The 14,949-nt window shown below is 39.3% G+C and overlaps 1 protein-coding gene across 9 annotated transcripts in view; it reads right to left on the bottom strand.

Annotated features, from left to right (window-relative positions):
• Tbck (TBC1 domain containing kinase) overlaps window positions 1–14,949 on the bottom strand; it is a 221,309-nt gene that overhangs the window by 49,958 nt on the left and 156,402 nt on the right. For 8 of the 9 annotated variants that reach the window (XM_021245450.2, XM_004866237.3, XM_004866236.3 and 5 more), the window contains 2 exons: window positions 11,338–11,513; window positions 579–738 (listed from right to left, as the gene is read on the bottom strand). In XM_021245450.2, coding sequence (XP_021101109.1) covers window positions 579–738; window positions 11,338–11,513 — 336 coding nt within the window. Of the gene's footprint in view, window positions 1–578; window positions 739–11,337; window positions 11,514–14,949 lie in introns of those variants that run through there. The other variant, XR_015446369.1, reaches the window with a different exon arrangement.

The raw sequence follows: 14,949 nt of genomic DNA, 5'->3' as shown, positions 1-14,949 counted from the left end.
AGACCATCTGAAAGCACAAGTGACTGGCACTTGGTCTTAAGTTAGAACTAAATGTTTGGTCATGACCCAAGTTGTTCCTGTGTCGGGCTGGTTATAACTCAAGGATCCACTGTACTTGTCTAACTATATCTGCAGTCAGAAGCGTCTGAAGCCCTTGACCACCTACGTTATCACATGAAAGTGCTACAGGCTGACTTTATACAGTGGAAAGGTTCAATCAGCTCATAGCTCTGGGGGCTGAGAGTCCTGTACACATAAGGGCCAGTCTGGTGAGCGCCCCATGGTGGACAGCAGCAATGCACAGGGCACATCTTGGGTCAGTTAGTGGGAAAGAGGGGGAGCTACAGTCCCCATGGAAGGCACACACACAGCGACCTAGGGACCTCCCAGGAGGCCAGGCCTCTCAAAGGCCCTACCTCTCAAGTCAGCCGAGACCAAGCTCCCGGGCCCAAACCTTGGCAAACAACACCCAAACCAGAGCAGATGGCATTTGGAGTTTTCTAAGCTCAGTACTGACCCTGGAAACGAAAATCTGAGGGGAAAAAGCTTGAATTAGGCCCACCTGTGCCCATGCTTACCTCGGCTGTGTGCTTTGCCACATTTCCCACAATGACGATGACCTTCCCCTTGAGGCTCTGGAGTGTCGTGGTGAAAGGGCCCTGGGCGAGCTCGCCTTCCGCAGTGAAGGCGGCACTGAATGGGATGTTGATGCTGCTGGAAATGTGACCCCGGGTAAAGCTGAGAAGACAGCTTAAGGAAAACTTTGGTTTTCTTTTTGGTGCAGATGTGAATGTGTCAGAAACAGAGGTAAGTGGCACCCAGAGGGTAAGACTAAACATCTCCATGCTCACACCTAGGTGGTGGAGAAAGGTACAAGACCACCCAGAGAGGCAAAGGTGCCCCTCCTCATTAAGTGAAGAATTAGGAAAGTAACCCTGATGCAGCAGAGTGACAGTAATCGCATGGGGACACAATGTTCATGCCTTCCAATACGTTACTCCCACTGGGATTACAGCCTTGAAAGTGACACTGGGCAGCGGGTAATCTCAGGTCTAGTTTGATACTGCAAGTCAAGCGGTTGCTAAATGGACTCTTAGAATGGTTACACGCCATGAGCACTAGCTGGACACACTTCTGTTGTTGGGTGATTTCTCAGGTGAACTTAGCTCACATTTCCATTACTTCTAATTTTATGCTCTGTGAAGGGGATGATGTTTTACTCCTTTTGTACATTAGAAGGATTGTGATAGTTTAATTGACTATTAGTTTTAATTTAGGAAGTCACACGTTCCCTGTGGCTTGAACTACTGGTGGCATGTGCCTGACTGTCCCACTGGGTGGCATGGGACAGTCCCATCAGGTGGTACAAACTGCCAGATGGAATAGTCATGCACATACCACTGGTAGTTCACAGCTGCCTGGCAGCAAGACATACGAATTATGGCCCCACTATGAACGTGCTACAGTCATCCATTTACTTAAAATATGTAGAACTATCACAAGATCTTATAGAAAAAAGTATGCTCCAATAAATAACTAAAAAGCACTGTTGGACCAGGAGTGGTGGCACATGCCTAAAATTCCAGCTACTTGAGAGGCTGAAGCAAGACTTTTGCAAGTTCGAGGCCAGCCTGGGCAACTCAGTGAGACCCTGTTGCAAAATAAAAAGGGTGAGGATGTATCTCAGTGGTAAAACATTTGTCTAGCACGTGCAAGGCCCTGGGTTCAATCTCCAGTACTGAAAACAAAACAAAAAAAGTCCAATCGAATGAATGAAAATAGAATCTTTAGAAATTAAAAAAAGATGATTACACAGAATCCAGAGAAAGACCTTCTAAAATATTACTCATTAATTAAATAACTTTAAATAAATATATGTATATGATGCTTTAAGAGATATACCAGTGTTGCTTTAGGGAGGACAGGGAAAGTTTTCATTGATTGACAGCCACAATAAATAAAGAAATTAATTGGGCAAAGGGATGGAATGGAAGTGCGATAGAATGGTGGAGGGAATAAAAGGTTAAGACAGAAATTTGGGGCTTACTGTAGGAAGGCACACGGCCATTAAAGAGAAACGAAGGCTGGCCAGGGCCAGTGGGATTCAGAGAGCAGCAGGAAATGGGGGCAGAGGCAGGGCCTGCAGGGCCCACATAGAGGATACTGGCCTTTACTCCAAGGGCCATGAAAGTCAGGAAGGGTTTCTAGCAGAAGACCAACATATGAAGTTTGCACTAGGGTAACACTACGGAGGAAGGCTAGACAGGGAGTGAATGTACGGGCAATCACAAGAGGTCGAGACGACATCTCTTCCCTTTAACCATGAAAGGGATGTTTATGTGTTCAGTAGATGTTTCCCCCCAAACTTTTACTTTATGCCTCTTACACAGAGTTTTAAAAGATCACGACACAAGCAATATTTCCCCCCAAAACTTCCCACTGCAAATGGGCAGAGAATTGTTTATTGAAGTGATAGTGTCTCAATTGCGCCCGTTTGTATACCTATCTTTCTACCTCTCTCCCTCCCTCTTCATATCTCATTAATGGAGAGAGGACATATTTCAGGTGCCCACTCTCAAGAGTGATAGTGGAGAACATGGGTGAGGCCCTGGGTTCTATTCCCAGCAGTGCAAAAAACAAAATAAAGAATGATGGAGGAGACTGACCACATTTCTTACATTTAAAATTTTCCACTCAGCTGCTACTTCACTGGTTTTTCTTTAAAGAAATACATTTGGCATTAACAGTGAGAGAAACAACCATAGGTAAGTTATGAAAAATGAAAAGAGAAATATAGAATCAACATTATGATTTTTGAGGCTATTTTTAGTCTCCTAGAATGGGTAGAGATTTATAATCATGGGCAGATTACCTTGGACTTCGTCAGCATTAGTTTCTTAAACATTTATAATTATTCAATGTTGTCAGGAGCAGTTTTCATAAACAACAAAGACCTCATTCTATGGGTATACTCACCCTGGTTAAACTTCCTTCTTTAGTACTGTTATTCTCAGTGGAGACAGAATCTTAGAGCGAAAGCTGTGACACAGCCTAGGAACCTAACTCCTCATTACCTTAGGCTGCTAGTCTGCTTACCAAAGGGCATTATCAGCTGTGAGCTTCTTTCTCTTAGCGCTCACAGCAGCAGATGCCACCCAAGCCTATCCTGTCACATGCGGTGGCACACTTTATGTGCCCTGCTACCCACTTTGTTTAGAAGGTCCCCAGCCACTGCTTGTGGAAAGGGGAGCGGGGTGACCTGCAGGCATCAGATAACCCTGCCACGGCCATGGCTGACAGGACAGCAGGGAGAGGGACAGGCAGGTGGACAGTGATGTAAGCTGGCCAATCGGCTCTCTCCCTTGAACATCCAAGGGCAAGATGCAGGATGTTAAGCACTCCAGTGTAAAATCAAGTCCCAGTGCCTCCGAAAGGAATCTGTCCAGTCACATTTTAGAAAATTAGAAGTCCCCTGCTCTGAAGAAAAACTTAATATCCATTTGGAAATAAACATCCAGTATACACTAACTGTACCTAAGAGTTATACATGAGCATCTGCATGATTTTGTGGATTCAGTATCATCTATTTATTATGTACCTTTGACAACAACTTCTTTCTAAACTTTTTAGTCACTAGAAATATGTCATAAATGTCTTCCTGCTCTAGAATTTTGTTGCTTTTTATGGTTTTTGCAAAAAACCCCACATATTAAATGTTAAGTTGCTTAACAGGAAGAAGTTATTTAGAACACAAAACTATTTCAAACCTCTTTTTGGTTACACTTTGGAAGAAACGAAAGCAATAGAGCAGTAAGCACAGTTCCCTATTCTTAGTTTAATCTAACCCAAAAGTCCTGGAAAACATTCATCCAAGAACAGTCTTTGTCATGAAACTTCCAGCATAAAAGACACCGAGTGAGCAAGAGTGGTGGTGGACAGGGCTCTGTGGCTGCCTCCCTGGCAAACAGCAGATGGGCCTGGGCACCTATCAGTACAGTTAGGCTGATTGGGCTCCTTGGCTTAATAAGGTGGACAATGAAGAAAATACTGGCCATTTATGATGGATCTTTCCTGGGTAGTTTTTTTTTTAACTTCCACTGCTTACAAAATAAATTTTCATGTGAGAAACATTGTAAGACAATTTGTAAATATCTTAAGGTGGTCGGATTATATTGTAAGGGTATGCAGTTGAATCAAATTTTTATCTTTTGAGTCATAATAAAATATTGTGCATATTAGGTACTCGAAAAAGGAGCAAAAACAAATGTTTGTATATGTTGTGCTTAGTTAGAATAGCGAAATAGACAATTTCTGACATTTGGTGACTGCATATGACCAACACTGACTGTGCTCACTCCTGAGCTAAGTCTGGCAAGGAGTGCAATGCCATGGAGAATGTGGTGGAAGAAGGTTTTTCTCCATGCTCCAAGGCAGGGATAGTGAACCTTTTAGAGACTGAGGGCCCAAACCGCAGCCCAAAACCCACTTATTTATTGCAAAGTGCTAACACTGAAATTAAACCTGTATATTCAAGTTTTAGTTTAGAAAAAACGCCTACATTAACATCTTTTGTCTTAAAAACAGATAACATGCATGCCATATGTTTGCCGACCTCTGTTCTAGGGACTCTGGTTTTATTTCATTGTCCTGCTGTGGAACACAAGCGTCTATAGATTTTTATACCAAGACAGCACTGCAGATAAACAGGCAGCAATCCGTGTTAGGATTATGACTGTCACTTCATTGCTTCCTTTATATTCAAGACAAAAATGGAAATTTGCTGCATTCACTGCTGCATTTTAAAAGCTACTGCTTGTCTGCATAAGCAGATATGGGGTCAGTGATACACTCAGAGGTTCTATATTTACCTGCATTCTAGTACCGAGTCTTACCCGACAGCAGGCACTGTGTAGAAAGTGAGAACTTAAGAACATATAGCTTCACAGTGCCCAGTTTCGAGATTACAAAGGAGACAGAGCCAAAGTACTTATGTGGTGGTTAGCCTCAATCATGTGCTTCTTGACAGTGTGATTCCAATGCCCACTATGATTTTCAGTTTGGTTTTGGCAAAAGTGGCAATGGAACCACTTCTAACCTCCCAGTGTTCAAAAGAAATTAGGAATTTTGATGACTCACTCAGAATTGAAAAGAAAACATAATTAAAAGTCAGCAGGAATTAAAATGAAATCTCTAATATGGAATAAAAATACTGCTTGAGGATCCCTACTTCAAAAATCTGAAATTCAAGATGTTTTGTGTGGGTTGGTTACTGGGCATTGAGCCCAGTGGCTGGCCTGAGCTTGGATTCCCCTCCTTCGCCTCCTGAGTGTTGGCACTGCCCGCGGGCATCACCATGGCCAGGCACTTTGGGTTTGCCCCCCGTTTTGTTCTTTTTAACAAAGCTGCAACTCAGCCTTGACTTGAAGCAAATGAGATTAACATTCCTTCAAAGTTATTTCTTTTTACAGATAATATCAGTTGGACTCTCATTTACATAACTAAGACCATGCTTAATATGAACTTCAGGAAATTTAATATTTAAATATTTGTAACTATTAAAAAAGTTTGGCTTGTGTATTACCTTTGAAACCACTAAAATTAATGACAAAATTTATACCACTACACAAGAAACACTTTCTATTGCCTCTTTATAATATGCAAGTATTGCTTGTTCCCAAATCCCCACAGTACTATACTGGAGAACAAGTGAGTTTGACTAAATCTCTACCTAAGCCTCCCAAGCCTTCTGCACCAGTTTACACTACTTCTAGGGTTCCTTCTCCTTCTAACGTTTTGAGATTATGTGTTTATTGTTAAGGGGGTGGAGTCTGTCTTCAAGTCCTTTGGGTCTCTTTCTATACTCCGAATGTCTCTGGCCTCCGTCAGGGTTGGGATAATTCTCTGACTGCTGGCATGCTAATCCTATTCTCCTTACTGACAAAACAAAAGAGAGTAAAATATGATCTCTTGCAGGTATTCATATGTTACCTGGGATGTTCACACACATGCCAACTGACTGAAGCCATAACTGCACACGTCAGTCGTGAGAAGGCTCTGGGGGCTGGCAAAGCGGTCCCTTAAATTCTCCAGTATAAATCAGCTTATTTTACCTAAGGATAAGATTGCTCCCCTGCCCCCTTTCACAGCAATCCTTTCAGTTATTTTACAAAGGTGAAAAAAGATAAATTCTGATTTTAGATATTTAATCTCCTAGAAGCACAATGTAGAAAGACAAAATTTTCATTTATATGAATATATATTTCCACCTATATAAAGAACCATGTTAGACAAACCTTTGATGACATAAACTAGAAGATAAAACAATACTGAGAAATAATGTTTATAATATTTTCCAAATTGCTAATTATTTTAAAAAGAGCTTACTTTCTTTGGAGAAACAAAAAGTATTATAGGTGTTGCCATACTGTATATTTAGACTACTTTTTGTGGCAAGGAAGAAATGAAATTTAAAAAATATACTAATATTAAATATTTAGTGACTTCTTAAACAGATTGGTATCACAATTCCTAGATTTAACTTTGGTAGAATTAAGACTTGCTGGACAAAGATACACTAAAAATATGATTTCAATAGGCTCTAATTTAGTAGTTTTAGGGAAAATCTAATAAAACCCAAATGGATGACATCTTATAAATTAAGGCACTATGGAAGGAAAGGACCTTTGTAACAGATTCCCCCCTCAAAGTATTATAATACTGCTTTTCAAAAATTGAAAGAATATTGCCTGCTTTTGCGGTCACATTTGTAGAAAGATGACCAAAGGTCGATTGATTCAGCGGGTGGAAATAGGTCCTCTTCACATGGGTCCTGAGGTAATAGCTGTGATTTAAAGGAATATGCACAGCATACAAATGAATGCATGGGGGAAATAATTCATGTCTCAGTCACGAATCTGCATTAAGTCATTCGTCTCAATCTTGTTCCTGCTTAGCAGCCTGTGCAGACTAAATGGGTCCCTGGAAAACAGCACAAAGTTAAGAAGCATGGGGCCCGCTCTACCAACAGCTGCTGATGTGGCCTTGGACAAGTTGCTTCATCGCTTAAGGCTTGGTTTCTTCATCAGTAAAAAAAGAACCTACATCATAGGACTAGCACTGTGCCATGCACTATGGTGTAAGAGGTCAGTGATGGTTATTAGAAGTCAATTCACTCACGTGTATGCATTCTACATGTCTCTTGTTCTAAAGCAACAGGTACCGCAAACATCACTGCTACTGTGTACCTCTGTGTCTTTCATAAAGAGTTGTAAGCCAGCAGGGTAGATCTCTAATTGTAGATTTTCAGGAAGTAGGGGTGCTGCTTGGTATTAGGGGAAGAAAGGGAGTGTTAATAGGTCTGAAATCACACTACAGAAATAACTTCTTCAGTAACTTGACTTCGTCTCCTACTTTGCTATCTCTTGGCTGAAAATCCCAAGCATGTTGGTATGTGAGGGCCTCTCACCTTGTTTTTTCTTCAGTTTAAAATGTTCCTCCCTCTATCATTTATAGCCAGCCTCTTCACATCATTTGGCTCTGTGGAAATACCACCTTTTCTCAAGGGTTTGAGTATTCTAGCGAAAACTTAACATTCTGTATTTTCTTTCCTTTTTTTTTTTTCACTTAAAACAGCACTTATTTCTACTTAAGATCATTTTAGATATTTTCCTCTCTCCAAGTAAAATGCAATCTCCATGAGTGCAGTGGGTTGTTGTTTTGTTCACCAGCAGCTCTCCCACATGTTGCCAACCATCCCCCGCTGTCATGGCTCAGAGGGTGTAGGAGAGACTGTGGGCTCCGGTGTCTGCCATCCTGCTCTTTTTCTTCTGTAATTATTTTCTGAGTACTTCTGGTTGTCAAGCCCGGGGCTGGGGGCACAAAGATCAAAAGGACACGAGTACTACCCTTGTCTGGCTTCTCTTACCCAGAGATTATGTTCTTGCTGATGAACTTTTTTTTTTTGCTTCCGTCATTCATCTGGCTATTACACATTGTCTTCACTATTCATTTATTTCTATATAAAATAGTTTAAGCTTTTATAGTCTTCATACTAAAACAACTTAGCAAATGAGAACCGTATTTTGTATATCCTTAGAAACTTATCCATAGCAACATAGAGAGTACTATTTCACTGGTTGCCATTAGTGATGACATCTAAAACAAAAAAGCATCACATCCTAACATTGGTTCTGAGCACAACCTTTATGAATACCTTTGACTGTGCACGTACATTTTTCTTGTCTTTAATTTCTTGTAAATAGGATGTAAGATGAATAGACCTAGAAGGAAATGCTATCTTCTAATGTAATCAAGTGGTATACACTGTAGAAGATCTCAAAAAGCTAAGGGATTTCCAGCCTTGAAAGGCCATCCTTAGGTAGGTGACAAAGAGGATCTTCAAAGCCACAAGTCTCCATTTTTCGCAGTATTCAAGATACTATGGTAATAGAGACTTGATGCCCTCTAACTCTGGGAAAAGAGCTTAACTTGTGGTTTCTCCCAAAGCACTGCAAATTGTGTGCCGACATCTGGTGCAAGATGTATGTTGTACACAGGCGGTGATGAATACAAACATGGTGAGGTATGAGGACATGAAAAGAAAATAGGGTCTGAGGATAAAGAATGCCTTAGTTTTAAAGCAGGTTTTCAAAAATGACTTAAAAATTGCACAAGGTGAGCCCTTTAGTAGGGTCAAAAAATACAGGCAGTTTCTTTTTCCTGTCTTTCCTGCCTTGGACTAACTCAGAAATACTGAATCTCCCTCTTCAGCCTGAAACTACAGACAGTAAAACATCCAACCCAAGTTGCCAGCTTCAGGTTAGACCAGGTACCGTGTGGTGACAGAGATGCTCCTACTTTAGATGACTTGTCCATATCTATCACGGACCAATGTTTAGGCGAGCTGCTCTGCTTCCTGTTCTTCTGCAGAAAATAATGGAGCATATCAATGAAATTAGAGCAGAAGGTCTGGAAAATCTTAGATGGAGTGCTACCTTCATGATGTGCATATTTTACTTTTTTTTTTTGGTCCCAGGGGTCGAACTCAGGACCTTGCGCTTGCGAGGCAGGTGGTGGCACCACTGAGCTAAATCCCCAGCCCTATTGTGCATATTTTAAAAATTCAAATTATTTGAAGGGAAATATCAGAGGAGTAGCATCTTAAACTATTTCCATTACTTTAGTAAAAGTCTTTAAAGTTAAAATAGTGCACTATAATGCTATACTTTTCTGTTTCTGAGATAATGACGACTAAAGGCACAAGCAAGAGACAAAGTAAAAAATTATCATTAAAAGAATTTCAAAACCTTGAAGTATGAGATCAGGGGAACTTCTAGAGTAGGGGTCTCTGGCTGGCACCTGGAATTTCATGCCTCTTTTGGGAATCTATTTATTGCCTAGGAAGCTTCCAGTGTTCCCAAAGCCCTAACAATAAGGGACATGACACTGAACTCTCCAAAGTCAGGAGTTTCAAAGTTAAGGAAAGCAGAAACCAAACTTTCACAAAAAGACTGGGATGTATCATTTGAAATTGTGAGCTTTCAAATCATATTGTGATTAACTTAAGATTTTGGGGATTGCCTAAGCAGTTCAGTAAATGTATGGTTTGAATTTCAACTCAAAAACCAAGATTGAAAAATACGCACTTGGAAACTTATACTTAGTAAATGCAATCAATATTAACTTATGAAGAAAATTAAACATGAAATTCTTCATTTATATTTTATATATTGAGTTTTTTGGTTTTTTTTTGGTACTGGGGATCAAACTCGGGTCCTTGCGCTTGCGCAGCAGGCAGCAAAACCACTGAGCTAAATCCTTGGCCCTATATATTGAGTTTTAAAGAAAGACTTCAGTATAAAAAGGAGTTGCTCATTAACTAGGACTAGAGGTCCCATTTGACCCAGCTATTCCCCTACTGGGTATCTTCCCCAAGGAATTAAAAGAATCATACCACAGCAATATATGTGCACCTATGTTTATAGTGGCACAATTTGTAACAGCTAAGGTTTGGAAACAGCCCAAGTGCCCATCAACTGGAAACTGGATAAAGAAGATGTGGTTTTTTTATAAAATGGAGTACTACTCAGCCATAAAGAATGAGAAACTAGAGTCATTTATGGCTAAATGGATGCATATTGAGGTAATACTCTTAAGTGAAATAAATAGGACACACATGTGTAAATACCAAATAGTATCTCAAGTGTGAGAAACTGAAAGTGTAAATAAGGAAGAAAATGAGTAAAACGAATAATTGATAATTTGAAATAGGAAAAGGTCCAAAGGTAGAGGGGTGGTGGGAGGGGAAGGGGAAAGCGAAGAAAGGAAAGGAAAAATTATAAAAAAAAAAAAAAAAGGAAACAAAGTCTATGTAAATAGGGAAGGGTGGTAGGGGTGAAGGGCGCATAGGTAATGGGGAAAAAAATAAGAACCAAGATACATCATGTTCAGGTACAAGCACCTAATGATAAATGTAAATGAATTGTATACCTATAATGTACCAATAAAGTTTAAAAAAAAAAATGTGGAATCTGGGGCCGGGGATTTAGCTCAGTGGTTTTGCTGCCTGCTGTGCAAGTGCAAGGACCTGAGTTCGATCCCTGGTACCCCCCCCAAAAAAGTATGGAATCATTTACCTATATTCTAGAGAATAATCAAGGCATTCATTCTACACGAGAATCTGACAGAAGGTTAAAACAGACGAAAACCTGAAATATTACTGGAACTGTTTATAATTTAATGCTAAACAAAATCACTATAAGTTATTGTTTATAGTAAAATCTTAGTGAAAAATACTTCATAGCCTGTGAAAATACATGTTCTTTATAAGCCAATGGTCTGAAAATTATAGTAAATGTAAGTTCAATACTGAGAATGGTAAACGTTTTGTCGAGGCTGTGAGGTACACCATGTATACACTTACTGTTTTTCTTTGTTGTTGAATGATGGATTCACATGCCTTTTGAGAACAGCAACCTGAATCACAGAAACACAAGCCACGCAAACATCACCGTATTCTGCTGTTGTTTGTCTGTTTGTTTTTTGGTACCGGAGATCAAACTTGGGTCTTTGCCCTTGCGAGGCAGGTGGCGGAACCACTGAGCTAAATCCCCAGTCCTTTCACTGTTGTTTGAAACAGCTTTAGGACTCTGTATACAGTGTTACCTTATGAAACCTCATGTAAGACCTTTCTAGCATCCAGTTTGAGAGTCACTGAGTTATTTGAATTCAGAGGGAGCCCAGAAATGTTCACTGTTTTTGCCACAGCCCCCTTGGATGAAAAGGAAGAAATATGAGGAAGGCAGCACTGTGCTTCGAAGCCACACATGCAAAGGATACTCTTCACTGCTCCGGGTGTCAACAACCAGCAGCTTCGGTTTACTGGACTTCGTCTTCCTGGTGGGTGTTCTGAAGTGGCCGGTCACAGTCAGCTCACATAGGTCAATCAGGTCTTCTGCTGAAATCCGGGGTGACACTTCTGACTTTAGGTCATTTAGTGGGATGGATTCTCTTGACTGAAAGAAAAAGTACACAGAACAAAAATACTAAGACTAGTATGGAGACCAACCATAACCAGTGCAAAGTACCTCTGACTCCTGATATCAACTAACACAGCACATGGAACAGGGGAAACTATCTCATTGTATCACTCTACTGTGTAACTGCTCCTTAGTACTGAGGTTTCCTTCCTCATTACAATATAAGAAAGCATCATCATCATCATCATTCTTTGCTTCACTGCAAGCTCCTAGATCAAGTGTATAGAAAGAGATGAGGCAAGTTTTTCCCTAGGAGAGATACGGTGTATCTTTCAAAAACAGATCCTTTAAGCACATTTCACTTTTCCGCAAGTATAATGACTGTTATGAATTACAGTAATTATAACTTTGTTTATATGAGAAATTGCATTGTAACTCACACACATACTAATTAAAGAAACTGGTTCATATAGATATAGTAGGCTTTTAGAATAAAATTTATATATAAATGGTTGAGTGAAAATTAGATCCTCAAAGATGAAGACCAACCCAATATCTTCTTAGGTAGGAAGCCAAATTGACAAGATATCTTAATTGTGAAGGAGGTAAAAGCAGAATGCTGTCTGCAGAACAGCACATTGGTCTGTGTGTGTGCTATATGGAATAGGACTGATTTGGACAAAGCAACATTGACACTTTTTCTGTTACTTATTTAACAGAACGATTTCCTTATACACATTAATAGGTAGCCCAATACAACCCAATTCAATGTAAATTTAATTTCATCACTCTTGAAGACTTATGTGACATATCTTGAGAATTTAAGAACATTTTAAATTCACTTATTGAAAATATAGGGATTCAGGGGCCGGGGATTTAGCTCAGTGGTTCCACCACCTGCCTCGCAAGCACAAGGTCCCGAGTTCGATCCCTAGTACCAAAAAAAAAAAAAAAAAATGGAGTCATAGGAAAATTTATTTTCATGCTCAACAAAGTGAGCAAAATTGAGGCTATTTCATTTTTCTCAGTTTCATTTTGGAATTCCACACTTAGAAATTCCAACAGTATTACTAGGCAGAAGCAAATCAATCATAGCAAATGTTTATCAGACAAACTTATTTTGAAAAAAAAAACTGTTTCCAATCGGAGTCTGATGTCAACTGCTCCCCTGGGTTTCTCTCTGTGCCCTAAACTCTTCAGGGGTAAAGCACTTGTTCTCTCAGGTCATCAACTTTGATGTAGAAAGGGAAATCACTAAGATTTTAATAAAAAGCAGGTATTAGGAATTTTAATTTTTTAATATTAGGAATTAAAGCTACTTAAACATGCTGAAATGAAAAGTGCTACAGAAAGATTAAAGAGATGTAGTCAGCAAACCATAAAGTCAGTGCTTCTGTCTCCATTTCCATTAGACTGCAGTCTTTACAGGTATTTTTCCCAGGCTTCACATGAAGTCCTATATTTAATGTGATGAAGTTTTGACTGGCCTAGGTTTGCTCTTAGTCACTTAGTGATGAACAGCATTTCACACTGTTTCATCTGAGTGAAAGGAATGCACTGTCTGATAAGAGGATTTTACTCAAGTATTCACTAGAATTGATTAAAGAATGACCTTGGCATTGATTCCAATCAAGCGCATCGATGGAAGGAGGTTTCAAGGAAAGTACATTGCTACACGAAATCATACAGACAGGAGAGGGGTCACTGACAAACTCACAACCGTCTGAACTTCTGTAGCATGTATGGATAAAAAATTTTAATCTGACTTATACAAGTTTCCCTACAAACTAATTTGTGGAAATTAAAAAAGCTACATAAGAAAATAATTATATTAATATACATAGTACTGATTTTATTAGATAAGTGGTCTTATTTTTCCTTGTAAAATTGCATTTCAAGGTACATAAACAGTCTTTGTGTACAGAACTTGTCTTACTTAGTATAGGAGACATCATTTTCCTGTGTCACCAGAGTGTCAAATTCAGACTTGTTTATGAACAATGGATAAAAATTTACAATAACTATAGAACAGCCCTAGAAATGTCTGAATCTGCCTGACCTATATTTTTAAAGAATCACATTCTGTTGCCAGCCCAGAGTCAGAATTTATTTAGCAGTGTTACTGACCACAATCATCCTTTAGTAGTAGGGGCCCTCTGAGGTGCAGTCTGGATGTATCAGTCACGATCTCAACCAGGTGAGCTGCCTGAGTATGCTGCTCTGACCCAAACATACTGGGAAGGGGTTTGATTCTGTCTCGAGGAGGGATGCTGAGAAAAGCCTCCCATTTAAAACTTCTCCACTGTCTGTTTTTTTCAATATAGCCTAGTGTGGATGAAGCAAGCATTTTAGTCAGGATCTTATTTTCCTTTGAAATAATTTTCACAAGTTCAGTTCATAAATATCCAGTTAGAGGTTCTCAGGTTTGTGGCCCCTGCTCTACAAATCACTGGCACTGATTTCTTTTAATATACCATGATCCCCCTGAAAGCAGGGGTTGGACTTGTTCATACCCATTTCCCAGCAGAAGGCCTGGAGCTTAGTAGCCACTTAGTAAAATAGGATGAATTAATGAAAGAGGAAAAGAAGAAAGGGAGATATAAAAGAGCCAGCACAGGGACTCATGTAAGGGACAAATATATATGAATAAAGGCCAGTGATAAATGCCTATGTGATGGTTCTTAAGTTTTACACATGGATGATTAGGAAAAAAGTAATGGTTACAGATGGCCGATAAGGGGAGGCTCAGTTCAGATTTAGATATGTGAAACTGAGATGGCACTGGGTCTACCGTGTTGAAGTGTCAAGAGTACAGTTAGAGACAGAAACTGGCATTTGCAAGAAGTCATAGCTTCAAAGATCATATCTTTGAAATCATCAGCACACAAACTGCAGTTCAATTCATGAGATAAAAATTTTAAAGAAAAATATGGCAAAGAAATCTTAATTTTGGCAGGCGCATCTATACATTGCTCAGAAAATCTTAAATTATATAAAACATTAAGGCTTGGGCAAAAATGGAGTTAAGATTTTTAGGATGGTATTCTTATTTTTTCACATGTCAATAGTAGGTAGATTCTGCTGTCTTTGTACTAGATACTTCAAGCTCATCTATGAGGAAATATAGTTCATCAAATGGCAGAAACAAACCTTAACTATTATTCTCAAATTTTAACAAAGAAAATCTACCTTTAAAAACTCCATCAACTTACTAAGGTATTTTTATTCATATGTTTAAAACAATACATTAGCTCAGCAGCACTTTGGACTTTTCATTTCTTCCTCTTATTTTTAAAGGACTAGGAAGAGGTTACTATTTCCAAGATTTAGAAATATAGCATTTGAAATTACCGTCATGCTCTAAAAGCTGTGTAATGTGGTTCTCACACCAGAGAATATTTTGTCTTTAAATAGAAGCGATAATATATATATGAATATAAAATACAAAGAAGAGCAGAGACAGAATTTTTTT

This window comes from Heterocephalus glaber, unplaced genomic scaffold, assembly GCF_053883595.1.
Source record: "Heterocephalus glaber isolate CG9 unplaced genomic scaffold, H.glaber_assembly_v1.0 deba00001688, whole genome shotgun sequence".
Taxonomy (NCBI): domain Eukaryota; kingdom Metazoa; phylum Chordata; class Mammalia; order Rodentia; family Bathyergidae; genus Heterocephalus; species Heterocephalus glaber.
This window is presented reverse-complemented; position numbering and strand designations above follow the sequence as displayed.